This window comes from Chelmon rostratus, chromosome 9 (genome assembly GCF_017976325.1).
Source record: "Chelmon rostratus isolate fCheRos1 chromosome 9, fCheRos1.pri, whole genome shotgun sequence".
NCBI classification, from domain to species: Eukaryota; Metazoa; Chordata; class Actinopteri; order Chaetodontiformes; family Chaetodontidae; genus Chelmon; species Chelmon rostratus.
The window spans coordinates 29,244,330-29,272,271 of record NC_055666.1 but is presented as its reverse complement, the minus strand read 5'-3'; the positions used below and the strand labels follow the sequence as shown (position 1 = coordinate 29,272,271).

Here is a 27,942-nt window from a genome sequence, read left to right as displayed (position 1 = left end):
ATAAACTGTTTGATACATGAATCCACATCTAAGTCTGAAAGTATAGAACAATATTACAACCAATTATATATGTATGTATGTTAGTATTACAGTGTGTGTGTATAATAAATGAGAAAAAACATCAATGCTGTTGCATGATAGGATTTTACTTTTCAGTTTCATACCATCTATAATCATCATAATTCTGTTTATTAGAATATAATAACAAATATAACAAAGAGTTGACAATGTACAAATGAAACCATCTGACAGATTTCTGCATTTTTAAAATAATTAAATCAGTTTTAATGTGAAATGAGAAGAAACTAAAAGTGTGGCTGCAGCTGAATCTTACTTAAATAAACACTGCAGAAAAAAGTGAATTTCCTTCAGTATTTATTAGACAACAGAATACAGATCAATAACTGATTAATAAAATGGATTCTAAAAGCAGACTGATGAATAAACACAGTGATGACAACAGAGAATCCTCTGACATCACTGTTTCAACAGGAAGTAAACAGGACTGATGTCATCAGAAACAGGCAAACAAGGCTTCAGTGACGTCAAAATAAAAGTCTGCAGGTGTGAACTCACCTGAGTGAATCAGATACACAAGTTTATTCAGGTAATACAACCTCATGATTAATATACAATTAATATATCTGAACTGTACAGAAGGAAACTAAAACATTTGAGCATTAAACAAGTTTATTTTTATTTTCTCCAGGTAACTGTTCACGTCCTCATTCAGTCAGTTTTTATGTAACTGAGTAAATAAAGTTTCATTCTTGTTGCATCAGGTGACTGAACCCTGGTTTACCTGCTCACAGGTTTCTAGTTCATTCTGTCATTTATAGAAATAGACCGTTTGTATCAGAACCACGTTGATGTTACCGAACTAAACTGTCAGATTCTTTCACTTATTTTAAGAAAATTAGGTTTTAGAACTAAAATATAGACAGAAATCATGTAATTATGTGGAGATCATTTTAGTCTTTAACTTGCAAGAAAAAGTTTGTTCAACATGTAAAAAACATGTTTTGGGACTTTAGAGCTTCCGTAATCCTGCCAGCACACCTTTTACCTGCTTTACCTGCTCGTCTGCTAGGGTTTGTTAGTTTTCAGTTCAGCTGATCCTGCAGAGACTCAGACTGTTTATACACATCTAACTGCAGAGACCTGCTGATCCACCTGCTGATTCACCTCCTGATCTACCTCCTGATCCACCTGCTGATCCATCTGCTGATACACCTGCTGATCCACCTACTGATCTACCTTCTGATCCACCTGCTGATCCCTCTGCTGATCTACCTCCTGATACACCTGTTGATCCAACTCCTGAGCGGCCCACTGATCCACCTTCTGATCCTGTGCAGAGCTGCGTTCAACAAGAAAACAGATATTCTAAGTTCTGCAGAAGTAGACAGAGCCCGTGTTTACCTGGAGTGATGTACTTGGTTTCAAAATCATCAAAAGCCACCCCCTCACCCGTCCCAAAGGGCTCTGACTGAAACACCTGCAGGACGTTTTGAGTTGTATCGTAAGGTCACCTGGACTCATCAGCTGATTGTTGGTTTACTTGTTTTCAGTCTCAGACAGACGTGAAGAAGAAAACCTGTAGAAACTCCAAAGCTCCTGACAGTGTCATCACAGGTGAGTCTGTAACATCACATCATCATATCCAGGATGACGACCTGTTTCCTCTCACTGTACCTGCAGGACTGAGCAGCCAATCAGAGTCTGAGTCTGCCACAGTAACATCAGGAGAGTCGCTCCAATCACAACCTGACATCACTGCAAACCACCTGATCAGCTGATTATCTTAAAATCAAGGATCCATGTTGGTCCTGAGCGGCCCGGTCAGGTGGAGGTCAATCACAAGGTCAGGTGGACAGGCGGAGGTAAGTCAGGTGGAAGTGATTTGGGTGGACAGGTGGAGGTGAGTCAGGTGGTCAAGTAGGCAGGTGAAGGTGAGTCCAGAGGTCAGGTGAATCAGTTGGTTGGGTGGAGGTGAGTCAGGTGGTCAGGTGAACAGGTGGAGGTGAGCTATGTGATCTGGGAGACAGGTGGACGTGAGTCAGATGAACAGGTGGTCAGGTAGAGGTGAGCACAGAGTTCAGCTGAGTCAGTTGGAAAGGTGGAGGTGAGTCACGTGGTCAGGTGGAGATGTGAGTCAGGTGGTCAGGATAAAGTGAGTCAGACAGAATGCTGAGTGAGTTCGTGGTCGGAGGCGGAGCTTGTCTGACGCTCCACTGCCCGCTGGGCCTTACAGGCAGCCATCTTGACCTGGATGTCCCTCTTCTTCTCAAAGTAGTCGACGAGCGGCGGCTCCGTCAACAGCGACGCCAGCACCTGTTCGAAGGTGATTGACCAATCAACATCCAGTACGCTGCCCCGCCTCTGCTCACCGCCACCAATCAATACGGTGTCATCGGCGATGTCCTCGCACTGCAGCGAACCAGAGCTCACCACTGAGTACGACGACACAGACGTGTCGTCTTTGGTTTCCTCGTCCGACATCTGAAGAGGCGCTGGCTCCAGCTGAGCATCGGCCAGAGCCCGGCACACCTGAGACTCACCTGACGCCCCCTCACCTAGCCCGTCCTCCCTCTGAGGGTCGGGGGCCAGAGTCTGAGCGGCGGGCTGAGCCTGAGCGGCGGCGTCGTCGGCCTTCTTGCCGCCGTTGTTGAACTTCTTGCCGACCTCTCCGATACGCAGCAGCAGGCTGGCCACGGTGGCGATGGAGTGATAGAGCTGCTGCTCCAGAGGCTCCTCACTGAACATGTTGTACAGAGTCTTACACAAGTCTATGAACTGCTCCTACACACAGGGACAGACAGAGACACAGGTGAGCACGCTCAGGTGACTGCGTCTCAACCTGAACCTGAACCTCAACCGGACCACTTCCTCACCTGGTTCATCCTGGGCAGGTCTTTGATGGTCTCTGTCTTGGGGTCCTTCTCTTTGGCCCACATCCTCAGGTAGTACCTATAGTCCTTCACCTTCTCCTCTGAGACAACACACAGTCAACAGTTGTACTTTAACAGTTGTACCTCAGAGAGCAGCACCTACAGAGTACCTGCAGCAGGTTTGACCGTCCTGTCAAAGAACTCTATGTACTGCAGCACAGAGGAAAAACACAGAGTCATGACCGTCTGACATCTGTTTAAAATATATTCAACCACATAAATGAGGACTTTCTGTGAAACAGCTCTACATGTCCAGTGACTAAAAACTGTAGTAACTGTACTCTGACTGACTGTATTCCTGCACCCTGATCGTGTATTTTTGCAGTATGACAGTGTATTATTGTACTTGGACTGTGCATTGCTGCACTCTGTGTGTCACTACACCCTGAGTATTACTGCACTCTGACTGTGTATTAATGCATGTTGACTGTGTAGTACTGACTGTGTTACTCTGACTGTGTATAACTACACTCAGTGCATTACTTTACTCTGACCATGTATTACTACACTCTGTGTATTACTGCACTCTGAATGTGTACTACTCAGCTGCTGTCTCATGTCATGTCAGGTGATTTGCTGGCTAAGCTACTTTTACAAATGCACCTCATTGTCTGTGGAGTCAGGCTACTGCTCCCTACCTGAAGAGGTCAGTATTGTGCAACAGCCACCTGTGGTCAGGTGTGTCGTGGTCAGCAGGTGGATATACTCATATACTCATCCTCATTTCCCTGAACCTGATTCTCAGACTGACTCTGGTCTTAGTCCAGCTTAGTCCACCTTGAACGATGTCGTCACAGCGTGGAGGTTTGGTTTTTCTACACATCACCTATACAGGACAGGTATATCACCTGTGCTCACTGTCAGCATGAGGTGGGGCACTCACCTTTCTTCTCCTCACTGTCACCACCTCCATCCTTCCCCTCCTCACCTGCACACAGACAGGAAATCGTCATCACCATCCCCATCATCAGATCACCATCATCTTCATTATCATCACCACCATCACCATCCTCACCATTACCACCATCATCATCATCATGATTACATCATCGTCCCCGCCATCATCATCACCATCACCATTATCATCTTCATTTCCATTGTCATCATCATCACCATCAACATCATAATCATCATCATCGTTACCACCATCGTCATCAGCACCATCACCATCATCATCAGCACCATCACCATCATCATCACCACAGAAAAGACTGATGAAGTATTTGGGACATGAACTTAATTGAGATAATAAAGTGTTTGAAGTGCTCGTTAAAGTGATGTGAGTGACGTTAAAATCGGTCCCCTGCAGGACGTTTCTGGTTCTGATCTTCGTCATGTTGCACATCTGACCATCAGCGGTGTCACAGTGCAGGTGAGACACCTGGAGCCAGTCGAAGCTGGTTTAACACTTTGGCTACGTTCAGAATCTACAAACTGTGCAAATTAAATATGAGCCAAAACATCAAACTGAGTCAAAGTGCGTTTCAGCTGCACAGTACGTGGATTCTGTGGACATGAGAAATGTCCTCTTCACCCTCTCCCACCCTCTACTACCATGTGAGAGTTGAATTGTCCCAGAAGAACTCTGGGATTCCCAGTTACCACCCCTCCACCCAGATAGAGAGAGAAGAAGACCCTCCTCTCAGCTATCCTCAGTCACATCGGGCGCTGATTGTGTCTACTTGGTCCCGTTCAATGCCCTGCACCCACTTTGGTCTTTCCTCATCTGGTCTTTCCCACCAGATGTGTGACATTCCACATGTGTAGAACCGGTTTTCGCAGCCCGGAATCAGAACACCAAGGCCTGCCTGCTGCCTCCTGCCTGACAGGCGGTGGGCCCACGAGTCAGCGGCCTAACGTCGTCTCTTCCATCTGAGCTTACGCAGGGTCCACAGGTGTGGTCCCAGCCACCAGGTGCTCACTGTCCAGCTCCCTTTCCTGGTTTATTACATCAACCTGCCTCCAAATCAGTTACTTCTGGAGGTTGTGTTACAGCTTGTGATGCTACAGTGACCAACTAAGAGAGGAAGGACTTCACACACACACAAACACTGATTCATGGTTTAAGAGCAGAACATTGGCTGCGGGCAGGGGGGCCAGAGGAGGCCAGGGGTGTCAGTGTAGCAACAGTAGGTTTCCTCAAATCACAAAGACACAAACCTGATGTCACTTCCTGTTGCCCCAAAATGTCCAGATCAGACAGGAAGGAAGATTCTGGAAGGAAACATCATAGAAGGAGAAGAAGAAGAAGAAGAAGAAGAAGAAGAAGAAGAAGAAGAAGAAGAAAAAGAAAAAGAAAAAGAAGAAGAAGAAGAAGAAGAAGAAGAAGAAGAAGTAGGGGAAGAAGAAGACGAGCAAGAAGAAAAAGAAAAAGAAGGCGAAGAGGAAGAAGATGATGAAGAAGGAGAAGGAGAGGAACAGATCAAGCAGTGTGTGAGTAGGAAAGGAAACTTCATGCAAATCAAAGACATTCTTGATATTTTACACGTTTCTACAAAACTGATGAGTCACTGCTGACGGCTTTAGATTTCACTTTAAACTTCAGTTCAACTGGTTTGTGTTAATTATCTGACGAGTCACTTTATTCCACATTACATCTTTTATTGCCTTTGTCTTTATCCAGTTATTGTCCTCTAAACTAAATCTGTGATGCTGAAGTACAAAATAAACACTAAACACCGGGACATCACCTGTCAGCAAGGTGATGAAATAAATGTGAAACCTGCAAAGAGATTAAGAGTGTACAACTGTAGTAGCAGTAGAAATACTACAGTAAGTCAGTAGTTTATAGTATTTATCAATGTGTTTACCTCTTGGTACGTCCTCAGTGAAGAAGTGTGTTGCCTCCAGAGCAGACTCTGCCTCCTCAGGACACAGAGCTGCAAGACAAATAAACAAACTGATAAATAAACAGAGAGACAGACAGACAAATAAATAAACAAATAAACAGAGACAGACAGACAAATAAATAAACTGATAAATAAACAAATAAACAAAGAGACAGACAGACAAATAAATAAACAAATAAACAAACGGATAAATAAACAGAGAGACAGACAGACAAATAAATAAACAAACAAACTGATAAATAAACAAAGAGACAGACAGACAAATAAAAAACAAACAAACTAATGAATAAACAAAGAGACAGACAAATAAATAAACAAAGACAGACAGACAAATAAATAAACAAATAAACAAACTAATAAATAAACAAAGAGACAGACAGACAAATAAATAAACAAATAAACAGAGAGACAGACAGACAAATAAATAAACTGATAAATAAACAAATAAACAAAGAGACAGACAGACAAATAAATACACTGATAAATAAACAAAGAGACAGACAGACAAATAAATAAACAAATAAATAGAGAGACAGACAGACAAATAAATAAACAAATAAACAGAGAGACAGACAGACAAATAAACAAACTGATAAATAAACTGATAAATAAACAAATAAACAAAGAGACAGACAGACAAATAAATAAACAAATAAACAGAGAGACAGACAGACAAATAAATAAACTGATAAATAAACAAAGAGACAGACAGACAAATAAATAAACAAACAAACAAACTGATAAATAAACAAAGAGACAGACAGACAAATAAATAAACACATAAACAAACTGATAAATAAACAAAGAGACAGACAGACAAATAAATAAACAAACAAACAAACTGATAAATAAACAAAGAGACAGACAGACAAATAAATAAACACATAAACAAACTGATAAATAAACAAAGAGACAGACAGACAAATAAATAAACAAACAAACAAACAAACTGATAAATAAACAAAGACAAAAACAAAATAAATAAAAAACAAATAAACAAAGACAGACAGACAAATAAATAAACAAATAAACAAACTAATAAATAAACAAAGAGACAGACAGACAAATAAATAAACAAATAAACAGAGAGACAGACAGACAAATAAATAAACTGATAAATAAACAAATAAACAAAGAGACAGACAGACAAATACATAAACTGATAAATAAACTGATAAATAAACAAAGAGACAGACAGACAAATAAATAAACAAATAAACAAAGAGACAGAGAGACAAATAAATAAACAAATAAACAGAGAGACAGACAGACAAATAAATAAACTGATAAATAAACTGATAAATAAACAAATAAACAAAGAGACAGACAGACAAATAAATAAACTGATAAATAAACAAAGAGACAGACAGACAAATAAATAAACAAATAAACAGACAGACAGACAGACAAATAAATAAACTGATAAATAAACAAATAAACAAAGAGACAGACAGACAAATAAATAAACTGATAAATAAACTGATAAATAAACAAAGAGACAAACAGACAAATAAATTAACAAATAAACAGAGAGACAGACAGACAAATAAATAAACAAAGAGACAGACAAATAAATAAACTGATAAATAAACAAAGAGACAGACAGACAAATAAATAAACTGATGAACAGAGAGACAGACAGACAAATAAATAAACAAATAAACAAACTGATAAATAAACAAAGAGACAGACAGACAAATAAATAAACAAATAAACAAACTGATAAATAAACAAAGAGACAGACAGACAAATGAAGACACAACAAATCAAAAGCAATAAACAAATAAATAAACAAATAAAGATGCAAACAGACTGAATAAATAGACAAACAAGTAAACAAACTAACACACACACGCACACACACACACACACGCACAAACACACACACACACATCGAGGTAACTTCAGGTTTGACTCTGGGGGGTTTTCAGGGTTATGACAGCGGTTCACTTCTTACAGGGGAATGTTGCCATGGAAACGAATGTGGCACACCTTCCCTGCTCCTGAGCAGGTTATGCTGGAGATAACAAATCAACACTGCCTACCACCTGCTGACAAATCAATTATTATTATTAATCAGTTCTCTGTGACTTACTGTAGATGCCTTTTCTATTGTAGCTGTTTGGTGACTGTCTGTCAGTGCAGAGTGTTTTCGGTCGTTTCTGATTTTCTTTCAGTGTCTTACGGGTTATAATTATTCGTTGCTTTACATGTAAAGTTATTTCATTTTTTTCTGGTCTTTATACCTGGTTCACGCTGCTTTGTTGGTCTTGTTGATTCAGCGTGATTTCAATTTGTATTTTTTATTGATCTGGCAATAGGAGGAAGAGTAGCGGCCAATCTGTGGAAGCTAATGGGGTTCCTGTAAAGAATAAAGAATGAAAGCCAGAATCGTGGTGTTCTTCTTTTAACCCGGCTACATCTCCATGCTAACCGATGCTGCACAGCTAACCTGCTCCAGACCAGGTTCAGAGTTTCACATTTGAGTCTGCCTCAAACAGCTCCATCCTTCACTCATTGTTCTGCTGCTGCTCAGCTGAGGTTTCCGTTCTACCTGCAGACCTGCTGAGTCTCATGTTAGTGATGTCACTGAGCGAAGCCATGTGATCACAGCAGAACAAACTGATGCTTCACGTTGTGGTTTTTAGCCACAGTTAGAAATAAACAGGAGGCTCTGAGAGCGACTGAGAGCTCAAAGAAACAGATCAGCTGATGAGTTTAGACCAGCAGCTTCCTGACGCTGTTCCTCTCTCAGATTATTGTCTGGTTCTGTAACCTCTTCTTCTGAGGGAGGTGGCACATGCTCGGTCCTTTCAGTGCTGAAGGAGAGTCAAATGACGAACAACTGGCCCTTTTTCAGTGAACACACACAGAGTCGTATCAAGGACACGGGGCTGAACAAAGATAGTTGATAACCATCATCATCATCATCATCTCTGACTGAAGTCTTCAGTTTTGTGGAGCCAGACGATGCAGAGAAAGTCTTGCAGTGTTGAATGTACATGCCCCAGGTGAGCTGTGTGACTTTTACCTGGTGGGAGGTGGAGCTTGTACAACAATTTGAGTTTCTCTGTCATGTCTCCATGGTACATCCCACCTGCAGACACACAATCAAAAAAAAAGTCAGAGGCCAAAACAGACCCACAGAGACCAAAAAAGAGGAAAACAAACCAACACAGACCAACACAGACCAACACAAACCAACACAAACCAACACAAACCAACACAGACCAACACAAACCAACACAAACCAACACAGACTAACACAGACCAACACAGACCAACACAGACCAACACAGACTAACACAAACCAACACAAACCAACACAGACCAACACAGACTAACACAAACCAACACAGACCAACACAGACCAACACAGACTAACACAAACCAACACAAACCAACACAGACTAACACAAACCAACACAGACCAACACAGACTAACACAAACCAACACAGACCAACACAGACCAACACAGACTAACACAAACCAACACAGACCAACACAGACCAACACAAACCAACACAAACCAACACAGACCAACACATACCAACACGGACCAACACGGACAAACACAGACCAACACAGACCAACACAAACCAACACAGACCAACACAGACCAACACAAACCAACACAGACTAACACAAACCAACACAGACCAACACGGACCAACACAAACCAACACAGACCAACACAGACCAACACAAACCAACACAGACCAACACAGACCAACACAGACTAACACAGACCAACACAGACCAACACAAACCAACACAGACCAACACAGACCAACACAGACTAACACAAACCAACACAGACCAACACAGACCAACACAAACCAACACAAACCAACACAGACCAACACATACCAACACGGACCAACACGGACAAACACAGACCAACACAGACCAACACAAACCAACACAAACCAACACAGATCAACACAGACCAACAGAGACCAACACAAACCAACACAAACCAACACAGACCAACAGAGACCAACACAGACCAACACAAACCAACACAAACCAACACAGATCAACACAGACCAACACAGACCAACACAAACCAACACGGACCAACACAAACCAACACAAACCAACACACACCAACACACACCAACACACACCAACACGGACCAACTCAGACCAACACGGACCAACTCAGACCAACACAGACCAACACACACCAACACAGACTAACACAAACCAAAACAGACCAACTCAGACCAACACAGACCAACACAAACCAACACGGACCAACACGGACCAACACGGACCAACACAGACCAAAACAAACCAACACAAACCAACACAGACCAACACAGACCAACACAAACCAACACAGACCAACACAAACCAACAGAGACCAACACGGACCAACACAGACCAACACAAACCAACACAAACCAACACAGACCAACACAAACCAACACAAACCAACACAGACCAACACAGACCAACACGGACCAACACGGATCAACACAAACCAAAACAGACCAACTCAGACCAACAGAGACCAACACAGACCAACAGAGACCAACACAGACCAACACAAATCAACAGAGACCAACACAAACCAACACAGACCAACACAGACTAACACAGATCAACACAAACCAAAACAGACCAACTCAGACCAACAGAGACCAACACAGACCAACACAGACCAACACAGATCAACACAGACCAACACAAACCAACACAGACTAACACAGATCAACACAGATCAACACAGACCAACTCAGACCAACACAGACAACACGGACCAACACAAACCAACACAGACCAACACAGACCAACACAGACCAACACAAACCAACACAAACCAACACAGACCAACACAGACCAAAACAGACCAACACAAACCAACACAGACCAAAACAGACCAACACAGACCAAAACAGACCAACACAAACCAACACAAACCAACACAGACAACACAGACCAACACAGACCAACACAAACCAACACGGACCAACACGGACCAACACAGACCAACACAAACCAACACAAACCAACACAGACCAACACAGACCAACACAGACCAACACAACTCTGATACAACAAAGAATCCAAACATTTAAACATCTGCAGATCTTCAGAAACAAGATCTAAAGACTGAAACACTGAGTTTGACAAAGAGTACAGAGCAGCTCTGAGTTAGGCCCTCTTGTGTCTAGACTCACTGAGTCCAGTGATGAACTCTTTGAAGTTGACCAGTCCGTCTCGGTTCTCGTCCAGGAGTTTGAAGAGGCGGGCCGCCAGTGTCGGAGTGTGGCCACCACAGATCCAAGGCGCGAGTGTGGTGAACAGCTGGGTGAACTGGGCCGGGTCGATACGGTACTGCTCCAGGTACGGCAGGCTGGGATCGTGACGCTCGGCTGCAGAGCTACTGGAGCCCCAATAACAGCTGGTCATGTGTTTGGACTGAAGGAGTGCACGATACAAAGAGAGAGGAAGACGTTACACTCAGAGCAAACTCTTCTTCTTCTCTATTTTTGATTTTATCGTCAGATCACATGTCAAATCACAACGCCAACTCAAATCAAAACCTCATCCAAATTATGTAGTCAGGTGTGCCGACATCAAACTCAGATTAGCAGAAAACTATGAATGTAACAGTGAATGTTCAGTCTGATTGGCTGCTCGAGGACAAAGGTGAGTATAATGTGGAGTTTTAACCTGAAGGTTGACACAAGCTCACCTGCAGCTGTAAACGAGTCTGTCCTGTGATTCCTGATTATTCACATCTAATCATAACACCAATGTGACCACAGGTGTGAGATATATTTTAGTCAAAGCTTTCGGAAACAAACATGTGTTACTACCGGCTATGTTAAAGAAATATTCTGATCGTGATTTTCTGTTTATTGTTGAGTACAAAAAGAAAATAAACTACAATAACTTTACGGTTATCAACTGTTAAACATCTGGACACTCGATAAACAGTTTGTTGTTACCTTAAAGAGACAATACAGCTCTTCCAGCTCCTCAATACTGAAGGCAGACTCAGTCATCATTGCTCTAACCTGTGGGTGCGCACACACACACACGCACACACACACACGCACACACACACCTGTAAACACTATGTACACAGAAACATGTTGGTGTTATCATGCAGCACACTAACATCACCCACCACGCTCCTCTTGGCCGTGTCCTCCAGCGACTGGATGACCTTTAACCTCTGCTTGAACCTCATCTGCTCGATCACATCAGAGCGCAAGCTGCCAAATTTCTACTCAGAGGAGAAGAACAAAGAGAGATTACCTCAGAAACATATCCAGGAAGTAGACCGAGACACTGCAGCAGCAGTTATTAGACTGAGACGACGGTGTGTTACTGAGCCAGTCTGACCTCATAGGACGACTTGATGAGGTCGAAGATGTCGATCTCAGGTGGAGGATCGTCTCCACTGGTCAGCAGGGCATGCAGGTGAGGGATGGGCGGAGCCACCGTCTGTTTATTCACAACATTATCCAGGTACCTAAACACACACACATATTAGGTGCACTCTAATCATTCTGGACTCTAATCTGGACTCCTCTCTTCCCAGTCTGGACTCCAGTCTGGACTCCTACGTCTCCAATCTCGACTCCCTCCTTCCCAGTCAGGACCCCTACCTCCTCAGTCTGGACTCCAGTCTGAACTCCTGTCTCCCCAGTCTGAACTCCTACCACTTTAGTCTGACTCCTACCTCCCCAGTCTGGACTCCTACCTCCCCAGGATGGTCATGGCTTCCCCCTCGTCACTGCAGGACAGCAGGGCGTCCATGTTGTCGTGGAGCACAGCCAGCGCCACCTGCAGATGGATTAGTTAGGAGTTACAGGAGGCAGAGGTCAGAGGTAAAGACAGATGTCCACTAACACTTTATAACACACCTGTACAGACAGGTAGAGCTCCACTAACACACCTGTACAGACAGGTAGAGCTCCACTTACACACCTGTACAGACAGGTAGAGCTCCACTAACACACCTGTACAGACAGGTAGAGCTCCACTTACACGCCTGTACAGACAGGTAGAGCTCCACTAACACACCTGTACAGACAGGTAGAGCTCCACTTACACACCTGTACAGACAGGTAGAGCTCCACTAACACACTGCGAACTAAAGATCTGTCATGGGCAACAACACTGGACACTGTAACTGGCACTGAAGGCCAAAACTGAACAATGGACCCCCGAGAAGAAACATTAACATACAGGATTTATCATCCAATGTTTGTATTCATGATTCGACTGTTTCTCGTTCCATTCGTAATGGGGGGGGGGGACTGCTGGGCTTTCAGTGATGCAGTCTTGTTTGTCCAGGAGAGGTCCTCAGTGATCTATACACCCAGAAACCTGGTCTTCACAGCAGAACCGTTGGTGGTCAGTGGGAAGTCAATAACAATCTCTTTAGTGATCCCCACATTCAGAGAGTTATTTTGCGTACACATGGCTAATTGGTTCACCTGGTTCCTGTAGTGATGAGACCCACCACAGTCTTGTCGTCTGCAAATTGTACGAGGTGATGTTGTGTTAATGTGTGTGTCGGATCGCTGTGTAGCGAGGTAGCGGTGCATACAGTGTGAATGACAGTGTTTACATATGGCTTAAGGGATAGCTCCTGCCCTGGAAACTGAATTAACGGTGGACACATTTCAACCATCACACAGTTTAGATGGTCCTACCATCCAACCCTGCCTCACTGGTCCTTCTGATTTTACGTTTCCAAAGTTAAGTTTCCAAAGGTAAAGTGCAGTGACTCTAACCTGGAAGATGACCTTGATTCCCTCGTAGAAGAAGCAATCAACCAATAGGACGGCGCTGTCGAAAGGCATCACAGACAGGAAGAGAGTGAGGAACCAGGATAGGCTAATGGTGGAGATGACTCCCAGCTCCTGCATGTGTTCATACAGTAAGGGGAGGAAGGCTCGGGTAAGCTCCTCAAACACCCCCTGATCCACTAGAGCACCTGTAGAGACAGAGACCACATCAGACTCAGACAGATACTCATTTACGTTAGAGCACAGACACAAAATACCGGTACAGTGTTTAAGGCTTTTAGAAAGGCTGATGAGAAGAACCATCGTCGAGGCGGTGGACACTGGTGTCACCAAGAACTCTGGTGTTCTGTCTCCCTGACAGGACGGGCAATTCAAGGATGGCAAGTACCTGGAAGTCCATCTGAGTCAGTCTGTACAAACCATCGTCACTGCTGCACACTGACACTGACCTGAGACTGACCTCTGACCACTGACCACTGACACTGACACTGGACACTGACACTGGACACTGACACTGACACTGACCTCTGACCACTGACCTCTGACCTCTGACCTCTGACACTGACCTCTGACCACTGACACTGACCTCTGACCACTGACCACTGACACTGACACTGGACACTGGACACTGGACACTGACACTGACACTGACCTCTGACCTCTGACCACTGACACTGGACACTGACACTGACCTCTGACCACTGGACACTGGACACTGGACACTGGACACTGACCACTGACACTGAACACTGACACTGACCTCTGACCTCTGACCTCTGACACTGACACTGGACACTGACACTGACACTGACACTGACACTGACCTCTGACACTGACACTGACACTGGACACTGGACACTGGACACTGGACACTGACCTCTGACCTCTGACCTCTGACACTGGACACTGGACACTGGACACTGGACACTGGACACTGGACACTGACACTGACCTCTGACCACTGACACTGGACACTGGACACTGGACACTGACACTGGACACTGACCTCTGACCACTGACACTGACACTGACACTGACACTGACACTGACACTGACCTCTGACCACTGACACTGGACACTGGACACTGGACACTGGACACTGGACACTGACACTGACACTGACACTGACACTGACCTCTGACACTGACACTGACACTGGACACTGGACACTGACCACTGACCACTGACCACTGACCTCTGACCTCTGACCTCTGACACTGGACACTGGACACTGGACACTGGACACTGACACTGACCTCTGACCACTGACCACTGACCACTGACACTGGACACTGGACACTGACCTCTGACCACTGACACTGACACTGACACTGACACTGACACTGACCTCTGACCACTGACCACTGACACTGACACTGACACTGACACTGACCTCTGACCACTGACCACTGACCACTGACCACTGAAACTGGACACTGGACACTGGACACTGGACACTGGACACTGGACACTGACACTGACCACTGACACTGACACTGACACTGACACTGACACTGACCTCTGACCTCTGACACTGACACTGGACACTGACCACTGACACTGACCACTGACACTGACAGTGGACACTGGACACTGGACACTGACCTCTGACCTCTGACACTGACACTGGACACTGGACACTGGACACTGGACACTGGACACTACCACTGACACTGGACACTGGACACTGGACACTGACACTGACACTGGACACTGACCTCTGACCACTGACACTGACACTGACCTCTGACCTCTGACCTCTGACCACTGACCACTGACCACTGACACTGGACACTGGACACTGGACACTGGACACTGACATCTGACCTCTGACCACTGACCACTGACCACTGACACTGACCTCTGACACTGAACACTGACACTGGGCAATAGCATTGGACAATAGTTACAGACTGACTCATTACTCTGGTGTAGCTACTGACTGATGCTGCTACTGACTCTGCTGTTGTTACTGACTGTGATGTAATAACTGACTCTGCCTCAACTGTACTCACCTACAACTCTAGTGTTGTAGTAATCGGGCAGCATTCGCTCACATAGCGCCACCAACAGCCAGAAGGCTTCCTCCTCCGGACAGTAGAGCAACAGGACGGAGGTGACAATGTTCATCGCCTGGAGGAAGAGGAGGACAGAATATGTGTCAGTTTTCATTGTCAATAATAATATTTTTACTTATAGAGTATGGTCCAGACCTACTCTGTATGAAAAGTGTTGAGACAACTTGTGTTGTGGTTTATTGATGTATAAATAAAAGCGAATTGAACTGAATTGAATGTTGAATTACAGAATATTCATGCAGTCTGATTATAGATTTTAGATTGTACAGTTTTTACTTAGTTTGTACAGTTTTTATTTAGATTGTACAGTTTTTATTTATCTCTTTTTTAATATATGTCCTGTCTCAAAGGGTTGAAGAGTAACGTAATTTTGATTCTCTGTTTGTCCTGTACATCCTGCAGAATTGACAATAAAGCTGACTTTGACTTTTGACTTGACTTATACTGAAAATCATGTGTTGTCGACATATTATATCTTATTAAACATTTAATATCAAATCAATAATGTATTAAATATTCAGTGTTGCATATTTTTTTTCATTTGACATTTACCTGACAGTATCCGATACCCGGGTTACGATGGGCGTAGGCAGTGAGGACGCGGCGCAGCGCCGCAATGCCCGTCTCGTTTTGGAAGGCTCGGTGCTCCGGCATGGAACGGTGAAGGTCACGCTCGATCTCCTCGGTAGCCAGCGAACACAGCCCCATGGCCTGCTCCACCAGGTCGCCATAGTAACCAGGGTGGGTGGCCATTTCATTTTGCGCTCCTGGACAGGTGGACGGAGGGACAGATGAATACAGGAAACTCTGTTCACCTGTGGATTAAACGAATGAGCATTTACCTGAAAACAGCAGCCACAGCTCTCCCCTCAGGTGCTCTGGGATCCCATTCAGGACAAGTTCTCTGGTTCTGGAGGTTCGGTACATGCAGACACCCCGACCAAACTCTGAGAAATGGATGTTCCATGCCTCCTCTTTCATCTTCTCCTTCATCTGCAGGAGGAGGAGGTGAGGCAGAAGGGAAGGAGAGAAGGAGGGAGGGGACGAAGGAGGATTTAATTAAGTCTGACATAAGAACAATAAACATTAAACTTGTACATCAGTATGTCAGCTTGAGTCAATGACTGTCAAAGCCCCCGAAATGTCAACAAATCTAATCAATGTCTGCTGGTAATCCTCTGTATCTGACTGTACTGCTCGGTATCTGACTGTACTGCTCGGTATCTGACTGTACTGCTCGGTATCTGACTGTACTGCTCGGTATCTGAAAGTGCTCCTCATTACCTGGCTGTATTTCTCAGTATCTGACAGTACTCCTCAGTATCTCACTGTACTGCTCCATATCTAGCAGCACTCCTTTATGTCTATGTAGAGTAATTTCCTGAGACATCCAGGTTGAAAACTGTTTTAAAACCTTATTAAAATCACTTAACAATTAACAGCACAATCACCAAGACATTTCTGTGCTCATCCAAACACCATCTTTAATTGTTAAGTGACAGGAAGTAACTCACTCAAAGAAGTCACATGATCAGCACATGGCCTGAGATGAAGAAGCCACAACCACTGAACTGTCCCTGAAGTGTGCTGCCAGAGACATTACTACCAGCAGATTGTATTATTCAGTAGTCATGTGATGATCATGTTACTTATTTGTGTGTATTTCTTGCCAAAGTTACTTCAAGAGAAAATAAGATAAGACAAGATAACACTTAATTAAATTGTTCCATTCAGCCCCTGTATCCATCGTTAGTGGTCCTCGTCAGATTCAGCTGTGTTAAGACTTTAACTCACGGCACTGGATCCCAAGTCCACCGGAGTGTCTCAGTGGTATCTTACAGTAACAGTACTCCACGATATCTAGGACCTACCAGTACTTGAACTTACGGCTTTGGGTCCCAGGTCCTCTGGAGCATCTCGGTGGTAGAGCTGCAGCAGACCCTGGCTGGCTGTGGGCAGACCGGGGTGGTAATGACGTCCCCTGTGGACGGACTCAGACCCTGCAGATGAAGACAAGGGGGTGCTGGAGGATGCCTGAGGACACAAAATACACATCACAACAACAGAACTGAAACTACACCTCTATGAGGACGCTTGACCGTCCACTAAAACCTTCTGAAACCAGCGGACTATTATCTCCTCTCAGACACATGGTGGCAGTATAACTGAAAACTTTCAGACGTCAGCGAATAACTTCTGAGCCGGCTCGTGCAGAATTAATGACTTCATATCAGAACGTCTACATGAGCGACGCACCGAGTGGCCAATCAGAGACAGTGGGCTGGTGTCACCCCATGAGCTGTCAGGCGTTCGCTGCAGGAAGTCTGAGATGCGTTGGACCAGGAAGTCTCTATCTTTGAGGTTGGCAAAAAGGAAGTTCATCTTGTTCTTGGTGCTGATAGAGACAGGACACGGCAGGACGCTGCTGCTGTCAGCCTTCTCCACAATGGACACCTGAGGAGCAGAGGACGGTTGGTAATGACAATAGGAAATACAACCTTATCACGTCTTTTCTTAGCTCGGTTTACATTGTCTTGTTGAGTTTAGCTGCACTGCCAGAGTTTTAAAAGACGGACATGAAGTCTGTCAGGTTTTAAGAGGTTTACGTTCTTCAGAAGAACTCAAAGTGGACGACCCAAATGTTTCAGTGGCATTCAGACACACAATCATTTCATTGGATTTTTCCACACCAGAATAAACCAGCAAGGTTTAGAAGTGTTGTTTCTTTAAAGGCTGATGAGATCTAAAACTTTTCTAAACAGGCAGAGCTGACCAGCTTTGTGTAATAACTGGGAACATACACTTTCCGAGGCCCCTCAAACTACTAACAGACTACACAAGCATTGCTGGAACGTGAGTCTGTAATCTGTCCAAGTTCAAGCTTCATGTTGTGTCAGAGCAACAGACCATTTCTTTCATGTGAGGGCCATTCATAAAAATGTAAACTTTAGTTTAGAGTTAGCTACATGGGGTTTAACGAATTAGATGTTACTTCTCACTTGAATGAGTTTGATATTTAGTTATTTTGGAACTTTAATGTCCAAAGTGTAGAAAAGACAAATCATCAACAAACAAAAAGACTTAAATGGACATGAGGACTGTGTAATGCTGTCATTACATTTAGCAGAACTAATCTGCTGTTCACATTTTTCTGGCTTCAGTTACAGCGCTGAGGATCAATGCTCACGGTGCGGAGGGTCACTCCATTGATTCAGGACCCTGAACTGTCCACTGCAGACCCCCAACACTGACCTGCACCAATCAGCACCTTGCTTACCTCTCTGAGCGGGATGATAAGCTGACACAGGTCTTCTTCTTTGCTGTTAAAACAGATGTAGTTGTTGGAGATGAACAGCTGTCCGACCACGTGCATCTTAGCGAACGGCGTCCACAGCGTGCAGTCCGTGTGTCCGTCCAGACGCTCGTCCTGCGTCAGCCGGAACATCGTCCGGTACCGCTCATTTTTTGCCCTTGCATCCAAATCCCTGCAGCAACAACACGGAGGGAAATTCAGATCAGGTCAAAGGTCAGAGAGAGAGGTCCAGGCTGAGACAGTAACAGAGTTAGTGACAGTGACTGAGTTAGCGACAGTGACAGAGGTAGCGACAGTGACTGAGTTAGCGACAGTGACTGAGTTAGCTAGTCAGAGGATAAATTGACAGTCTGATATTTGTTCAACGTTTCCAGCTCAGTCTGATCAGATGAAATCTTCATCACGTACATAGGTATTGAACATGTCGATACCTCTTGAGCGCAGAGACGTTCTTGAGGGTTTTGCAGGGTTTTGGCAGAGAGCGATCGGCAGCAAACGCCTCGTTGTCGAGGAGCTGGCGCATGGCGATGTTGGCGAGCTGCTCCATCAGCTTGAAGGTGTCGTTGATGTTAAGGAACATGGAAAAGAAATGTTCAGTGTGACGCGTACTAACGCGAACACTCTCAGGAAACACTAGGGTGGCGTTTTTCTCTAGCTGGGTCACCTCCGTCCACTGCACCACCAGGGTCACTGGGGGGGGGGTTGAAAAGAAGAGGTGATCAAAGTCTTAAAAACATAAGAATAGAAAACAGAAACATGGCAGACTGGGATTTTCTCATCTAGTTTCTTAATCATTCAAGAATTACTGAAGAGTAACTTAACACTAAAACCAGCTTTTGAAGTGAAGTAATGATGGTATAATTATGGTATAATTAAGGTATAATTATGGTATACGTAAAGCCTCTTTATTCTGGCTGTAACTGCAGATGTACCTTCAGTTCACGACAGCAGCACACCAACTGGTGTGATTTCAAAATAAAACTGAATGTTAAGTTACTCTTTAATACAAATCTGATTCCATAAAAGTTGGGATGCTGTGTAAGACAGAACGTGATAATTTAAGATCACATGACTGTATAAAGGGTATTACTACACTGTAAAACTGTAAACTCAGTTCTTTGCAAATGACTGAATTCTGTTTTACACAGAGTGCCAACTTGTCTGGATTCAGGCCTGTAGAGATCACAGACTGAAAAAATGACATCGTTAAACGCTGGTCTGTCCGGCCGGTCGTACCCTCCTTGCCCAGCAGAAAGGAGTAGAAGCACAGGTGGTTAACAGACAGGTAGAGCCAGCCCTGCCGTGGCACCCGGCCCTTCCAGTAGCTGCAGGAGTAATAATTCACCAGTTTCTCCTCATCAGGCATCCCAAACAGCCTCCTCATCTTCAGCTCTGCCTCACGAAACTTCCCACAATCCTCCTCCTGCTCCTCCCCCTGCTTCAGCCGGTTCTCCTCCGCTATGATTCCCTGCAGGAAGTGACATCACTCATTGAAGGAACCACAAACAAAAAAAGATAAATGGTTGGTCAAACACGAAGCGACATACAGATATTTTTCCTTTGACAAAGGTGGTGACATCTTCATCGTTGTCGAAGATGGAGATGGTCTGCAGCAGGTTGGACTCCAGCCAATCCCAGTGTTCCGTGATCTCCTTCCTGGATGAGCCTGCAAGACAGAGCTGAGGGTCAACAAACAATTAACAAAAACACATTCAGCCAATCCCCGAGCTCCCAGCACAGCTGACTCACCACAGGCGATGTTCCAGTAGATCTGAGAGTCAGCGGTCTGCAGCAGGATCCTGTAAGGAGCCACTCTGGCACTGGAGTCCAGAACGACATCCAGAGTCCCAACCAGGAGACCTGCAGACAGAGGGAGGGGGGACAGGTAAACAGGTCAGCGAGTTAGCTGTGAACTATAACTTGAAACCTGTTTTTTAAGTCTGCTGAACTAGCTGTTAGCAGCTCCTGTTAGCAGCTCCTGTTAGCTGTGAACTCATGGATGTACAGACAAGCATCACTGGATCACTGTGATACTGAAGAAAACTTAAAAACAGGATGATTCTCTGGAAGTTCTGCTGCTGGGGCGCAGTCATGGGTCAAACTACAACAACTGACTTCCTGTTGGTTTTAAACACCAGCATGCACCTGACTCTTTCACCTCATTTAGCATCTTACTCTCACCTCTGACTTCACCTCTCTCCCTCCCCCCTTTGACTCTCCTGTTCAGCCCTGGGGAGATTTATCGTCTGAAGAAACTGATTCTGAGAGTAAAAACACAAACAGCTGCTGATGATGACGATGTTTAAACTGGGCACTCTGAACATTAACGGAGGCAGAGATGATGTTAAAAGACGGTCTCCCTGTCGATTTTTACAAATCTTTCTGGTCTGTGTTGGGGGAAGACCTGTTGGAGGTGGTCTCAAACAGCCTGGAGAGTGGACGGCTGCCTCTGAGCTGCAGGAGGGCGGTCATCACCTTACTGCCCAAGAAAGGAGACCTGCAGGAGATCAAGAACTGGAGACCAGTTTCTCTGCTGTCCAAGGCCCTGGCCACCAGACTCAGAGAGGTGATGGCCTCTGTCATCCACACTGACCGGACCTACTGTGTGCCCGGCAGGCTCATAGTGACAATGTCACTTTAATTCGGGACGTTTTGGAGGTCTCTGGCTCATCGGTTGTAGACAGCTGAACACTTCATCTCTGCCAGCCTTTTACAGGAGTGTCTTTTCAGTGTGGACTTTGCTGAGGAAGCAGAGGCAGCAGCAGGCGGACTCTCTGTACTGGCTCCTTCAGGAACCGGTACTGTTTAGAGGACATTTGGACAGTCTCAGCTGGGGTGGACCCACTCTGTCCAGGACGCTTCACACTGCAGGAATTTCCACTCTGGGCCAGGTGGTGGAGCTAACCGGACCTGGGTTGGACGACCCTGCTGGACTTGCTGCCCAGCTTGGAGTGAGATCAATAAGAGTCATCAACCAGCTGCTGCAGCACTGGAGACATCAGCTGACAGGACACCGAGACAGCACTGCTACCAAACTGTGCTGACCCGTATCCTGTCATCAGACTGTTTCCTGGTTTTAAAAACTGTCGACCCTGTAGGTTTTTCTTTGGAGGGAAGACGCTGTAAAAACTGTTAGTAAAGACTCTGAATCAGAATAAACTGAACGGGCGCAGTGACACCCCCTGGAGGACTTACTGGTCCTTAAACCCGGCATTCAGGCCTGCACGGAGGTCTTTGTATAAACCTCCTCTAGCAGGGAAACATGCAGACCTGCAGTGGAGGATCTTACATGGCGCTGTAGCAGTGAACTCCTTCGTCTCTGTGATTAATGCTGCTGTAGAGGACAAATGTCCCCCCTGCAGCCACAGAGAGACGGTGTCTCACTGATTCTCAGAGTGTCTCGTCTCACAGCTCTGTTCCAGCTGCTGAAATAATATGTTCAATATCCGTCTGGTTTACTGTGACATGGCTCACGCCAGTGAGAACAGGTAACCATGACGATGGAACGTTACATCCAAACTAGTTAGATTATGTCCCAAGTAAACATGGTGCGACCAAGTCCAGCAGCTCATTTAGTCACAAACTAACTAGAAGTTACTGTGTTGTGTGCTGTCTGACCTCACAGCCGCCCGACTGACTGTGATTAACTCAACACAAACATAAAAACTGAATGAGAATTCACATCCAGCACAGAGACTACTTTCCTATCTGTACTCTCCTGGTTCAGGTTCAGGACTCTAAAATCTAATAAAACACAACATGTGACTGTGAGAGTTGCGTTCAGTGTCAGTCATCCGTGTCTGAAACTTTAAAACTGGACGTAGGATCATTCGTTCTGTTCAGTCATTGAGGCCGGTCCGATGAATTTTAAACATGATTAAATCAGAGTTAAACTTTAAATTATTTTCTTCCAGAGAGAGATTAAACAGGTGTTTCTGGAGGGTGGAGGGATCTGTTTGTTTCTAGTCTCTTCATTCCTGCTGTTGTCGTTTTCATCTTCTGTTGTTTGGCCATTTTGCTTCATTGATTCAACAGATTCTTCACAAAGGAGGAAACATTGAGCTCGTCTGGGAGCTACATGACGAGCTGGCCAGCAAGCTTTGTTTTGTTCACACAGGTAGCTCACCTGGCGCACGTCAGAGCCCTTTGCCGGCCTTCACTTGCTCTCTTCAGGAGAAATATATTAGTATTAATGGTCTGTGAATCAGTTTGTAAAGCAGCGGTGGAACTTAACCAAGTACATTTACACAGAGACAGACCAGTTTAGAGGTACTTCTACTTTACTTTCCATATATTCATATTTTGAGACTCTGCACATTTTACTGCAGTACATGTACTGTATGTGACAGCTGGTTACCATGGAGGCTCATATTTAATCAAACATGTGATCAGTTCATAAAACTTGTTTAATTATTAAACCACCTGACAGGAAATACAGTACTTGTATGTAAAACACTGAGAAAGGAGCCATTCTGCATCCCGACTACTTCAACTCAGCAGTAACATTTCTGTTTCCAGTCGGATCTCCTCCATGTGACACATCATCAGCTGCAGACAGGAAGAAGAAGAGCAGACTGAACGGACTATAGGTCTGACAGCAGCCTGGACCTGAACGACACACCCAGACTGAGCTGGACTGAGGTCAGCTATATCCCGACACACCCAGACTGTGGTGGACTGTAGTGGACTGTAGTGGACTATGACATATAGACCTGGTCTGAAGTGAACTATAGACCCAGACTGTGGTGGACTGTAGTGGACTGTAGTGGACTATGACATATAGACCTGGACGGAAGTGAACGACAGACCCAGACTGTGGTGGACTGTAGTGGACTATGACATATAGACCTGGACTGAAGTGAACGATAGACCCAGACTGTGGTGGACTGTAGTGGACTGTAGTGGACTATGACATATAGACCTGGACTGAAATGAACGATAGACCCAGACTGTGGTGGACTGTAGTGGACTGTAGTGGACTATGACATATAGACCTGGACTGAAGTGAACGATAGACCCAGACTGTGGTGGACTGTAGTGGACTATGACATATAGACCCAGACTGTGGTGGACTGTAGTGGACTGTAGTGGACTATGACATATAGACCTGGACTGAAGTGAACGATAGACCCAGACTGTGATGGACTGTAGTGGACTGCAGTGGACCACATCATATAGACCTGGACTGGACCGGAGCGGACCTCAGACAGCATGAACTCACCGGATAGTCCACCCCCGCGGCCGTGTCCTCTCCTCCTCTGCAGGATGAAGAACGGGTTGGCCCGCTCAGACACCCACAGCGCTCCGGCCAGCAGCACCTCCTCCGGCTGGATCCACATCTCTGCGCGCTGCCTGCTCACCCCCCACCGGCGAAAAACCGGGACAAAGGACCGTGTATCACCGCGCGGCTCCGTCTAATTCAGACAAACCTTGGACTGGTGTTGTTGTTGTTGTCACCCAGTCTGCTGACCGTACATCATTTCCGCATATGACGCATAAGGACACACCCTCCGCGCACGTAGCGTCATTGCGTCACACATGATCAGCGACGTTCCGTTAACAATTTTTATGAACAAACAGGCGGTTTGTAGGTGGAAGGAGAGGCAATCATATGGGTGATTCCACTGATAAACTGATGATATTACAACATTTTTATATTTAGAAGCATAATTTTCACATGGAAGAACGGCGACATAACATATATTATAATAACTTCATTATAAATTACATTTGTGCTTTCTCACGGTACCCAGATCGCTTTAGTAAAGGGGGAACCTTACCTGAACCACCACCACGTGCACTCACCTGGGTGACGTGTGGCAGCCGTTTTGTGCCCGAAGGCTGATCTAGATTTGGAAGCCTTCTTGTAACAGATGTGATGAGACTTTAGTTGACCTGTTGTTCAGTGGATTCATATGAAATGAAATGATTTGGACTGACAGACCGAAAGGAGTTCAGAGAGGAAGAAGAGCAGAGGTAGCTCCCTTCATCAGTGTGACTGACGCAGAGTCAAGAACCTTGTAAAGAACTGTGGATGGAAGTGCAATAGAAATGTATTTATATAGAGGAGGAAGAGAGACAGAGAGAGACAAACATTTATTTGTCTTTTTGATCACATTATAAATTAATTCATGATTCATTATTCATGACATGAACAGACTGACAGGTGTTGCAGTTACATCAGTACTTCCTTCTCTTGTTAACAGCAGAGTACTGGCTCTGCTGGTTCTCCTGGGTCAGGGGAGTCATGGACAGACCCCTCTACAGACTCTACTTACCTTTATTATTTTAATTCCTTTGCATGACTCTGGACAGGTTCTGGGTTTTTTCTTTTCTGTGACAGTTTGAACAGCTCATCATCGGACATTTCTTCATCCTCAGTGAACTCCTCACACACTGACAGACTCTCCTGGACTTCATGTGGAGGATTATTAGTTACAGGAGTACAGTCATGTTTAGTCTGTTCATCCTGTTCCTGTGTGGACTCTTTGTCTGAAAGCATCTATAAAGTGACTAATATCTATATTTGAAGGATAATGTGACTGACATTGTGTAGAGTTTTGGCCTGTGAAGTTGTGATGAAGATGCTCACGGGGCAGCCGGTGCTCAGTTTGGTTGTTTTCTGTGCTAAATGACAAAGGCCCCTCAGGAAATCCAGGATCCAGTTGCAGAGTGAGGTGTTTGTTCCCAACAGGTTCAGCTTCCCAGCCAGTCACTCGGTGTAGGGGTGGTTTTCCTCGCAGGTTCGACGTTCTGTGCCTCAGAAGCCATTTAGCACATCAGGCTGGCAGGCCTTGGTGGTACCACTCTGGGATGTTTGTTCGTAATGGCTTGAATTCCCTGCCAGATGTGTGTCTCTGGAGTCCATAAAGGTGTTTTTAATAAAGCGGACACTGAGTGTACAGGTCACACATCATGACAGAAGGAGTTGCTCTACTATTTGCACATTACCCATCTATCGTCAAAGGTATTTAAACGCCTATATTATACTGTACAGTTCAATTTCTCATGTATCTTATTTAACTGTGGTGCTTTCTATGAAGTAGTACATACTGTATGTACTACTCATTACTACCATTACTACTCACTAACTGAATGCAGTTGAGCTGACGATGGACACACAATGTGTGTGTGGATAAATAAACTAAAGACTCCTGCAGTTTAAAGATAATAATGACACTTTAATGCTGAGACGGTAAGAGACATTGAACTGAAAGCATCACACACCCCCCTAATCATCACCATCAGTACCATGTGACACAGAGACACAGACAGACAAGGACAGACAGACGAGGACAGATGGGTCTTCTGGACTCCATCAGGATGTGTTCAGGTCACTTCAGAGATAATATTGATCAATCAGTCAGGTTATAGATTGTATAATGCTGTTTATATATTGAGCCCCATCACCGGAGCTGATTATTACACGCTGAGTAATTCAGAAGCTGTTTAATACACTTTAAAGGAGCAGTCCGTCACTTCAGGAAACCCTCTGATTCTCTGGTGTACAAACAGACGCTCAAACTGGAGATACGAATGTATGTTAACAGCATTTAGCATCACAGCTGCAGACGTCACACCTGAGGACTCCACCTGTGAGCCAGCAGGAAGAGAGAGCAGGTCCACTTACTTCAGCAGTGTTTCCCTTTAATGAATATTATATTCCATTTCTGCGAACAGGTCCCCAACATTTAATGTCACTGCGAGGAGAATTAGTCCCACCGCCTCTTTCTCTCCATCAATATTCACACAGCCGGGTGGGTGGAAACAAGCATGCACTCTGTTTTACTTTGATGCTTTTCTGGAAATTATGTTTAAATTTACGCTTCATCAGATGGAAACTTATCTTCTGAGCAGAAAGGAGCAAGACTGCAATGAAAGTGAATCTACTTCACTTCAGGGAGCTTTCTTCTCATTGGCTGACAGACCTGAGGACCCCCAGATGACCTCAGGATGGACTGCTGCCTAGCTGATTAGCTAACAAGGTAAAAATCAGCAAGACTTTTCTCTTTTTGATGGAGCTAGGTGGTTCAGTCCCCCCCTCAGCACACCCCCTGAGGAACTCCATGTTAGTGAACACAGAGAAAAGCAGGTTTACTGACAGAATGGACTGTTCCTTTAATTCTAACATCTCTTTGTTCTACATGAGAAACGTGTTCTTTTGCTACTGGTAGTTAACACTGTTCACACAGTTTCCTATTGTCTCTACAGAGGACCTGGGTCCAGGTCTTCCTCTGGTCCTGGTTCCAGTCTGATGATGGACAGGAAGAACAAGCTCAGTCGGTACTCATAGTCGAGGAGTTTGGATCCAGGTCTGTAATAATTCAGTAAACCGATCAAAGGTTCGATTTCCAATTTTCCCAGACTGAAGGCAGAACATCAGAAAACGCTGAAAGGAACGTTTTCTGGGCTCAGGCTCTCTGCGTTTGTTTGGTTTCAGTCCTGAAGCTTTCAGGTCCATTTAGGTTCAGGTACGATCAAGAACACAGGAACCTTTTTAGAGAATCAACAGCCATTTCAGGAACCTTTGAGGGAAGAACTTTTCCAGGAACACAGGTACCCCTTTTAAGACCTCAAGAACCTTTCAAGGAATCTTTTAGGCACTCAGAAACTTTTCAGTGAACCATTTTTATGGGTGAGGAAGGTTTGCAAGAACCCAAGAACCTTTTTAATACGTCAGTGTTTCCAGAACCCTTTTAAGACCTCAGGAACACTTACAGAAACACAGGACACTTTTTGGAAATCCAGAACTGATTCAGAAACCCCTTCCAGGAACCCTCTTAAGAGCTGAAGAACTTTCTAAGCGCATTTTTAGAATCCTGGGAACTCGTTCAATAAATCACTGAGGAATTCAGGAATGTCTTTAGGAACACACAAACTTGTCCTGGAACCCAGGAAACTCTTTAAGATCGATGCAATTTTTCCAGGAGCCTGGGTACTTTGTGGAACTCCAAAGGAAGCTTTTCAGGCAC

At 44.8% G+C, this 27,942-nt stretch overlaps 2 protein-coding genes across 4 annotated transcripts in view; both read right to left on the bottom strand.

Moving 5' to 3' along the window:
• Nucleotides 1-106: 106 nt before the first annotated feature.
• Nucleotides 107-24,435, bottom strand: LOC121611297 (TBC1 domain family member 9B). 3 transcript variants are annotated; one of them, XM_041943768.1, is made up of 23 exons: nucleotides 24,192-24,435; nucleotides 20,720-20,830; nucleotides 20,518-20,636; nucleotides 20,207-20,438; nucleotides 19,402-19,660; nucleotides 18,935-19,142; nucleotides 17,914-18,111; nucleotides 17,545-17,691; nucleotides 16,500-16,650; nucleotides 16,210-16,424; nucleotides 15,595-15,712; nucleotides 13,565-13,767; nucleotides 12,526-12,608; nucleotides 12,165-12,294; nucleotides 11,947-12,045; nucleotides 11,765-11,833; nucleotides 10,991-11,231; nucleotides 8,832-8,897; nucleotides 5,762-5,830; nucleotides 5,112-5,165; nucleotides 3,835-3,879; nucleotides 2,895-2,992; nucleotides 107-2,802 (listed from the first exon to the last, which is right to left on the bottom strand). In XM_041943768.1, exons 1-23 carry the CDS (start codon nucleotides 24,307-24,309, stop codon nucleotides 2,179-2,181), a joined length of 3,657 nt encoding a protein of 1,218 aa, XP_041799702.1. In that variant the 5' UTR covers nucleotides 24,310-24,435; the 3' UTR covers nucleotides 107-2,178. The 3 variants fall into 3 exon arrangements, with proteins under 3 accessions (XP_041799702.1, XP_041799703.1, XP_041799704.1); XM_041943769.1 differs by lacking the exon at nucleotides 5,112-5,165; XM_041943770.1 differs by lacking the exons at nucleotides 20,518-20,636; nucleotides 20,720-20,830; nucleotides 24,192-24,435 and having other exon boundaries at nucleotides 20,316-20,438.
• A 1,715-nt stretch (nucleotides 24,436-26,150) lies between these two features.
• rnf130 (ring finger protein 130) overlaps nucleotides 26,151-27,942 on the bottom strand; it is an 18,479-nt gene continuing 16,687 nt past the window's right edge. The window contains exon 9 of the mRNA XM_041944020.1: nucleotides 26,151-27,942. This exon is cut by the window's right edge and continues 807 nt beyond it. The gene's annotated coding sequence lies outside the window, so the exon portion shown is untranslated.

Coding starts and splice junctions, on each gene's coding strand:
- LOC121611297 (XM_041943768.1), bottom strand. CDS start 24,309: ATGTGGATCCAGCCGGAGGAGGTGCTGCTGGCCGGAGCGCTGTGGGTG. Junction 5,831..8,831: donor CAAGCTCCACCTCCCACCAG/GTAAAAGTCACA, acceptor TTTGTCTTGCAG/CTCTGTGTCCTGAGGAGGCA. Junction 2,993..3,834: donor TGACAGTGAGGAGAAGAAAG/GTGAGTGCCCCA, acceptor GTGTTGTCTCAG/AGGAGAAGGTGAAGGACTAT.